Here is a 9,250-nt window from a genome sequence, read left to right as displayed (position 1 = left end):
ACCAGGTGTCTACATACGAAACAAAATGAGTGAATTTATACCTTAAAATATGTCTACATACATCCGTATGTAGTCCATTAATGAAACTCTTAGAAAGACTTATACTCCCTCCGTCCAGAAATACTTGTCCTAAAAATAGATATAATGGATGTATCTATAACTAAAATAAATCTAGATACATTCATATCTAGTACAAGTATTTCTGGACGAAGGGAGTATTTAGGAACAGAGGGAGTATATGACGTGGTATTTTGACACAAACTGACCTTTTCCTCCCTCTTCCATTGACGACAGCGAACGAGTCGTTATCCGTGTGTTAAAAAGGGCCGCCCTCGTGTCTCCATCCCCTCTTTCACCAACGCGGCACATAGCGTGGCGGTAGGTGCACGAGACCCGCACCGCGCTGCGTGTCCACACACACGCATACGAACAACCGGTTGGACCTCCTCCTCCTCCTCGGCTCCACTTTCCTGCCTCTCCCGGTCTCCCCCTCGTCGCCTCTTCCAGTGCTCTCTACTGCTCGCTCTCCACCCCCACCCCGCTCTCGTCCGGCGTCGTCTCCCCCTTCCACCTCCCTCGCGGTTTGCCCCGCCGGCGGCGACGCGGACCTGCTGGTGCTGGTGCTGGTGCTGGGTCGGTTTCTTCTCTTGCGGGTAAGGAACCCTATCCTGTCCTGACTGAGTGGATTATCTTGTTCGTCTTGCGGTTACCTTCTTCCCTTTGCTGCGTGGCGGCCGGCGACCGAAGCCTGAATCCCCGTCGCGGTAGGTGCCGATTTGTCTGTCTGCTGCGTGGTGGACTGGTTGGTAGGTGCCCTTGCTAATCTAGTCCATCCACCCGTACCTGGTCTGCCTGCCTTAGCCGCTTCTTCTTCTTCAGCGCGCCAGACCGATCTGAGATGGCCCCGTAGCGCGGCCGCAGCTTATTTTGTATGAATTCGTTAGATTTGTTCTACTAACGGGAGTTGGAGTGTTAGAGTTCAGAGCAAGAGGAAATAGCTCAAAATGTTATGCTCTCCTAGTCTCGTCGGAAGCCGTAGTGTTCCTGACTGAGTACCCCTCTTGGATTGACTTCTGTATGCTAATATCTGGAATTCAGACACCTGCTGCTTCTGTATGTTAATATATTTGGAATTTGAGACACCTGCTGGTCACTGCTTTCCTCTTTGCCATGAAAGAGTACTTCCAATTGCTCACAACATCTGTCCCTACCGATTAGACTCATATGCGTGTTTATGCAGAAGAAATTACATTGTGGATATAATTTTCTCTCCGATGCAGCAAGATGACCCCATCCTGACACACTTGCAGGATTTATGTGCCAAGCTGGCTACTGTTCTGTTTTATTCCTCGGATCAGACTTGTTGAACTGATTCCAGCAAGGAGGAATCTGCCAAGCAGCTTGGTGTTAAGTTTGGATCTTCCCTAAACAGCTCTAGATTAAATGGGGGAAGGTAATTGCTTTTTCAACCTTGTATCTATCTTTTGCGTTAAACTTTTGAGATTTGTTTTGCCGCTAGATCGCTTATGTTATGCAGGATCTTTTCGCGTTAAACTTTTGAGATTTGTTTTGCCGCTAGATCGCTTATGTTATGCAGGATCTTTTCGCGTTAACCTTGAGATTTGTTTTGCCGCTAGATCGCTTATGTTATGCAGGATTTTTTGAGTTAAACTTAAGATTTCCTTCGCCGCTAGATCACTTACGTTGTGCAGGAGAACAGAACCCTTAGTCTGTCATTGTAAAAGACAGTAACATCTATTACGTGATGTTGACATACGTGGTAGCATAATAGTGTATAAACATCAGTGAGATATAACATAATTAGGATTCAGAGTTTACAGTTGTTCCTCTGTTTATTAGGGCTTTAGCTTGATCATGATGTGCATTATTTTTAATTTTGTTCATACGATTACTTCTTACTCCGAATCACACTTGGCATTGCACAGCAAGCTCGGATGAACTTTGCCATTGTCAAGGGTGTCTTGGCAAGTACACCCTACTCAGAGATGAAGAGAACCCACAGCTGGCGAAGTTTGAGAGACGGCTTCCTTGCTTTGGTTGCGGAATAGGATGGTCCTCGTAAGAATCCTTTACCATCTACACAAACTTCAGTTCAGTTTCCATATTCTGCATCTGGCAATATCAAACATGTTTCGGTTGCAGATTTCTTTTAGGTTTCTTGTGTCCATTGCTTTGGTACTACGCGACGACTCTTTACTGCTGCAAGTACTACAATAGGGACCCCCGAGAGCGCCCGGGTCTTGCTGCCTCTGCTATTGCGGTAGGTTGTCCTTGCACTGTAAATCCTGAACATGTTGCTATAATTAATGTAGCTTGAAAGAAAACAACTCATAGATGCAAAGTAGTGTAATAGATAAACCATATCTAAGGCACAGAAAGCTAAAGAGTTTTCCTGTAGAAAGTCATTTCTTCATGCATGTAAACAATCATGCAACCTGATAGCAGATGCATTGTTGGCTCTGTCACCATATTTTTTTTTTGAGGGAAAGACAAAGCTTTATAAATCAACCACGCTCGGGCATATCGCCCAACACGCAAGATGCCACATTGGGCGGTACAATCGAGTCCCATTCAACACAGCTATGAGCGGCACATCTACTGCCGATCTGGGCTAGTTCGTGTGCAACTGTGTTCACATTGCGTTTACATACAGTGATATTCCAATAAGGGAACCATATTTTGAGCTGGTACTTCAGATCCTCGATGATGACGGCATAGGGCGAGGCATCAGCTCGGGAGACGTCCATGGCTTCCACGAGAAGTTGCGAGTCTGTCTCGAAGATAACTCTGATGACTCCTATCTCAGTAGCAGTCGTCACCGCCGCCGCTAGGGCATGAAGCTCGGCTCCAAAGGCATCCGTCACTTGCTCCTTCCTTCCTGCTCGCGCTACCAGGAGAGTACCATAGGCTTACCCGGCGTGAATGCACCATCGAGGTTGATTTTGATCAGCTCATCTCGCGGAGGTTGCCAGCGGTCCAGTGTACGTTTGGGTGCAGCCGGGCCTAGGATTTCGGCATATTCCATTGCATCACAGCGGGCTCATCTGACGATCTCGGACGGCTGTGCAGAAGGATCCCCCTCTCTGATTCTATTCCCGGTTATTCCACCAATGCCACCAGAATGTGATGATGAGAACGCGTTTCTTCTCGGCTAGCCCCCAGAGGGAGTCAAGCATTGCATGCACGTCCCCAATGGTTTCCAGCTGGCGTCGCTCCTGCTCCAGCCCTAGCTGTCTCCATGCTTCCTTGACCGCTTTGCATTTGATGAATAAGTGACCACCATCCTCCTCCCCCCTCCCACAGACAAAGCATGCCATAGATTCGAGCTGCATACCGCGCTTTTTTAAGTTGGCGCAGAGGGCAAGGGATTCATGGCGGAGTCGCTACACAAACATTTGTAGTTTAGCTGGGCATGGTAATCTCCATATGCGCTTCCAGGATTGATCTGAGCATCCGTCAAGCCGTCCTTCGCTTTCTGTACTCGTCCCAGGAGCTCCATTGCGCTGTTGCTTTTTAATCTGGGCCAGTAGTTTATATGCACTTCTGACAGAGTGTACTCCTTTGGGGTCAAAATGCCATGCGAAGAAGTCTTGCACTCCCTCCCGCACTGGTATTTGCAAAATATAGCGAGCATCCTCAGCGCAGAATGTCTCCCGTATCAGCTGTTCATCCCAGGCACCTGTTATCGGGCACAACAGCTCATTGACGTGGGTTAGCAGGCTGGCCCCCCGTGGCGTGATAACTCTCCTCGACCATGGCCTAGGGATCCATGGATCCCGCCAGATGTTGATGTTTGTACCATCCCCTACTCTCCAGATATAGCCCTGCTTCACCACATCGATGCCTTGGAGGATGCTTCGCTAGGCGTACGAAATACCATCGTGAGCCACTGCATCTAGAGCTGAACCGGATGGGAAATATCGAGCTTTGAGGATCCGAGCACATAGATTATCTGGTTGCTGAATGATCCTCCATCCCTGTCGAGATAGCATGGCAAGATTGAATGTGTGCATATCCCGAAAACCAAGGCCCCCCATCGCTCTCGGGAGTGTCAGTTTCTCCCAGCTCAATTAGTGCAGAGGGTTTTGCTTATCCTGTTGGCTCCACCAAAATTTCCCGAGTAGGGCATTCAGCTCCGCGCAGAAGGACTTTGTCAAGTCGAAGCAAGACATTGCATATGTCGGGATTGCCTGTCCAACCGCTTTAACCAGCGCCTCTTTGCTCTCTTTTGCTAACAGCTTTTCCTGCCACCCATTGACCCGCCCGCACATGTTGCGCTTGATATATTTGAACGCCTGTTTCCTTGATCGCCCGACATGGACCGGCAAGCCCAGGTATTTCTCACTCCAATCCTCACTGTGGATTTCCAATTCATCTTTCACTAAGGTTCTTTCCGGGTCACTTGTATTAGGGCTGAACATAATGGCTGATTTCTCCGTGTTGATACACTGTCCCGAGCATGCTTCATACAATTGCAAGATCCCATGGAGTGCCGCAGCTTCCTGTTGCTGTGCTCGAATTAGTAGCATGGAGTCGTCATCTAACAACAAATGGGAAACACACGGTGCTCGGGGGCAGATCTTCACACCATGGAGAATACCCTGCTCCTCCGCGTGGCGCAGCAATGCTGATAGGCCTTCAGCACATATAACAAATAGGTAGGGGGAGATGGGATCCCCCTGCCGAAGCCCTCGCGATGGCCTGAACTGGTGTGTCAGCGTGCCGTTGATCTTGATCTGGTAGCGTACCGTAGTTACACACTTCATGACAAGGGCTATCCATCGCCTGCTAAAACCCAATTTGCCGAGCATAGCCTCCAGGAAAGTCCACTCCACTCTATCATATGCCTTGCTCATGTCAGCTTTGACTGCCGCCACCCCATTCCTTCCGTTTCTATTGTTCATAAGGTAGTGAGAGACCTCATAAGCAATGAGCACATTGTCAGTGATCAATCTGCCGGGTACGAAGGCACTCTGATTCTCGGATATTACTACAGGAAGGACAATTTTGAGCCTATTGGCGATAACCTTAGAGACAAGCTTATACAGAACATTGCATAGACTGATCGGCCTAAGGTCCTTTATCCTTTTGGGGTTCTTGACTTTTGGAATAAGCACCACTGTTGTGTTGTTCCAGCCCTCCGGGAAATCACCACCATGCAGAACTTTGAGGACTTCCTCAACAATCTCATCCCCCATGAAATGCCAATGCCGTTTGAAGACTATCGCCGGCATGCCATCCGGTCCTGGTGCTTTGAGATCCCCAATATGGTCGAGCGCAGCTTTCACCTCCCTGGTATATTCAGCCAAAAGAGCAGTGTTCATAGCAGTAGAAACCCGTGGTTCCACCTTAGGAAGCAGCTCAGCAAGTCTGTGGGGGTTGGCTGTAGTGAATAGGTCCTGAAAGAAAGAACAGACATAGTTAGTAAGGGCCGGTCCCTCCTTCACCACCGAGCCATCTTCTCTCCATATCTCCTTTAGCCTGTTTGCTCTCTTCCTTGCCTATGCTACTGATTGCAGATATTTGATGTTCTTGTTGCCACCCCGCAACCACCACGTATGAGCTCGTTGCTTCATCTTAATGTACTTCTTCTCTTTTAGTTGTGCTAGGGCGATACGCAGGTCTGCCTCCTCCCTCACTTTTGCTTCAGAGACTGGGGATTTCATACACTTGTCCAGCTTGGATCGAACTGCTTTGATGCGCCCCTCCAGCTCCTCGACAACATCCTTGCTCCACTTGGTAACGTCGCCAGCCACACACGCTAGGGCACCAGCGAGGCCCATCCTCCCTTCTTGGACCCCCCTATCCCAGGCCTGTTTGATAATCCCCTCACACCCTTCCTCTTGCAGCCAACAAGCTTCAAACCTAAAGTTACGATCACCTCAACTCCCTCCGCGATCAACGCCCTCCTTATAGACCATGATCGGTCTATGATCTGAGTGCCTCGGCTCGCCATTGATCAGCACAACGTTAGGGAACGCATTGCACCAGTCGTTATTCGCAGTTGCTCGATCTAGACGTTCACAAATGTAGGTGGATAATTCCCTGCTATGGTTACGCCAAGTATACGGGTCACCTTCGAATCCTATATCCCGCAGCTCACAGTAGTCGAGGGCATCCCGGAAATCATTCATACAACGTTGGTGGCGTTCAACTCCCCCCCACTTTTCATTACTTGCCAGAATTTCATTGAAGTCGCCCAGACACAGCCACGGACGCCCACTTTGATGCTGTTGTTTCAGTATGCGCAACATCTTCTAGGTTTCCTTCTTTCGTTCCGAGGCTGACTCACCATAGACACCGGTAAGCCGCCACACTAGTCCCTCCTCAGCAAGCACATCCACATCAACATGTCTACGACCATAAGATCGCAAAGAGACATTCAGCTCCTTCGGCCAGAAAAGAGCCACGCCACGTCCAGTACTGTCATCCTTCCATGCTACCATGTTGGGAAGCCCCATTAACCACCGAAAACGTCCCAACTGTTTCTCCTTCATCCGTGTTTCACATAAGAACAGAATATCAGGGCCTTCTACTCTCCCCAGATCGAGAAGAGACTGAACTGCCGGGCCGTTCCCCAATCCCCGGCAGTTCCAACTTATGATTTTCATTGTTCTCGGCAGGGCTGCTCGTGCAGCCCAGCCGATATGGTATTAGGATTGCCACTCTCCATGGTGATGCCGCCCGCCACCTGGGTATGCTCCATCCCTTGGTCGATCTGTCCCTCCCCGCGCTTCTTCTTTGCACCATGACTACCTTCTATCTCTGCTTGTTCACCCCCCCTTTTCCCCAAGCTTACATCCAGCCTCTCCTGATCCCCTTGGCCTTCAGCACGTACCCTCCTCTTAAACCTCTTCCCCCTCACTCCTGGCATCTGCAGGTTGGCCATCACAGCACCATCAACGGGCAGGTCGTCACCCCGTGCGAGTATAGTGCCCGGCTCTTCCTCAGCCCCAACCATTTGGTTGCCATGGTCCTGTACCTCCCCGTCCCCATCCACCACAATATTTGTGATCTCCATGCCTATACGATTTGGGCATGGCTGAACCGTGGGGACGTCCTGAAACGGGAGGCGCTTCCACACCCTGCTCTCTCCTGGATCGTCCTCTCGCGCCTTGTCAATCTTTAGAGGGCTAGTAACCTCCGCTTCCCCCTGCCGTAGGACCTGGTCGCTGCTAGTCGACTTACCAACATCCTTCTTCCATGAGACCGCATTGCTACCTGACCCTTTCGACCCCTTACCCCATCCAAAGCCCCCTCTCCTCTCCTGACTTCCTTCGCTACCGCTCAGGCTTCGACTACCCTGTCCTCTGCCATACATGGCTACATCATTCCTGCGATGGTGCACCTCTGCTCTTAACCACGGGCCGAACTGAGGCGCTTCTCCCCGTGTCGGTCTAGTTGAACACTCCTTCTCCCCATGCCCGATCACCCCACACGTGTAGCAGAAATCTGGCATGTGCTCATACTCAAACCTGCACCAGAGCAGGCCCTTCTTCCTCTTGTGCTCCGAGCCTTCCTCCTCCACACCCACCACTCGAGAGTCCTTGCCTTCCTTCTTGTCACGATCGAGTACAAAACCCCGCATGAGGGGCACAGTGATATCCAGCTTCTCCTTGACATGGAGATATTTGCCCATCGCCCTTCCATCATGCCCGACGTCGACCTCCAGCAGTTCGTGGAAGTCATCACCAATGCGTTCCCTGGTATGCTGGTTCATCTGGCCAAGAGGGAGGCCAAAGACACGGATCCACATCGGAATCAGCTTGAAGTCATATTCCTCCACCGTTTTCTCCGGGTCAAATTCCTCCATCACCAGCAGCTCCTTGTCAAACCACCACGGCCCTTCTTCCAAAGCTCTCCTCCAACCTGCGGCTTGTCGGAACGTGAACAGGAAGATGTTCGTCTCCAGCTCCTTACACTCCAAGCCCTTAATTGGGCACCAGATCCTTCCCAGTGTTTGACCTATGATTCCTGCATGCACCGGTTTCTCCGAAAAGAGCTTCCCCACCGCCTTCGGATCATCCACGATCCCGTCCCCCGTAGTGTTCTTCTCAGCGCCGCCCACCTTAATCCCGCGACGCTCCGCCGCCGACAGCTTCAGGCCTCTCATCAGTCCCCCTACGTCCTCCATCGCCTCCCTCCTTCTGCTACCTTCAAGAACGCGAAACCCTAGGGACAGATGTGTTTTACGACCGCGATCCCTAGCTCACGGAAGGCTTATGGTGGAGTGGGCTGGTTGTCGATGGGGAAACACGATGGCTAGGGTGTGCGATCGATCGGGCGGGGCGATCCGCCGTCGCGATGAGGGAGGAACCCTAGCTTGACTCCCGATCGCCACGAAATCGCCCTCCGCAAATTACGCTAACCGCCACCAGGAGGGGCGGACCTTGGCCGCTTTCCCTTTGCTTGTACGACCCACCATATTATTGATTCACATATTGATTATTTTTGCAGCGAAGGTGTGTTTTAATCCCGTTTACTATATCCTTTTATACGAAAATGCACATATGTGAAAAATGAGCCCCATCTCTATATTTTATGTTTTCTTTTTGGTTTTTTACCTCGACAAACTTGTTCTTTACAGAGTGTTGTTCCTAATGTTTCAGTTACTAAACAGTGGTCTTGCTGGCAACTCTGTACATCATTTGCATTTTTCTCCCTGTCCTGATAAGCTTTCTGAAATAGTCTGGTTGCACCCACTTTTCTTCCTAATGTTTCAATTTTTTTCCTATGTGCAGGCGGCCATCTTCACTACCGCGGCAATTATTACACTCTCCATCATTCTGATAATCTGGGCACACCAGTGATTTCCGTGGCAGGGAAAACAGGGCTGGATGATTGGTTGTTTATCGGCAGATGACGGATTCAGAAGGCAACTTGTAATGTTGATGATAGCTGATCGTTTTAGCTCATCATGTAATCATATTGGCAATGCATATGCAAATGTTTATTGAAGGGCTTCATCTATCGATTGTCGGCTCTCCTGAGTCAGCTATTCAATCTTTCTAAGAGGGTGGGAACAGCTGACTATTTCTTCTGAAACGCTCCCAATCCAGAGGCTACAGATCGAATCCTATATGCCTAAGGGCATCTCCAGCCACGCCCCCCACCAGGCCACTTTTTAGATGCCGGATTTAAAAATTCCACCCAGTCGCGCCTCTAGTACCTTGATTTTCGTCGGTTTGGGTTCCTCTAGTACCTTGTTTTTCGTCGGTTTGGGTTGAAA

General features: G+C 50.0%; 1 protein-coding gene across 1 annotated transcript; it reads left to right on the top strand.

The window, feature by feature from the left end:
• Positions 1 to 371: 371 nt before the first annotated feature.
• On the top strand, positions 372 to 8,991 carry LOC123442943 (60S ribosomal protein L18a-like protein). The gene is made up of 5 exons (XM_045119137.1): positions 372 to 653; positions 1,311 to 1,453; positions 1,947 to 2,079; positions 2,164 to 2,281; positions 8,763 to 8,991. The coding sequence occupies exons 2-5, from the start codon at positions 1,444 to 1,446 to the stop codon at positions 8,829 to 8,831; spliced, it is 330 nt and encodes a 109-aa protein (XP_044975072.1). The 5' UTR covers positions 372 to 653; positions 1,311 to 1,443; the 3' UTR covers positions 8,832 to 8,991.
• The last annotated feature ends 259 nt before the right edge of the window (positions 8,992 to 9,250 follow it).

The sequence above is a fragment of the Hordeum vulgare genome, chromosome 3H, assembly GCF_904849725.1.
Source record: "Hordeum vulgare subsp. vulgare chromosome 3H, MorexV3_pseudomolecules_assembly, whole genome shotgun sequence".
Taxonomy (NCBI): domain Eukaryota; kingdom Viridiplantae; phylum Streptophyta; class Magnoliopsida; order Poales; family Poaceae; genus Hordeum; species Hordeum vulgare.
This window is presented reverse-complemented; position numbering and strand designations above follow the sequence as displayed.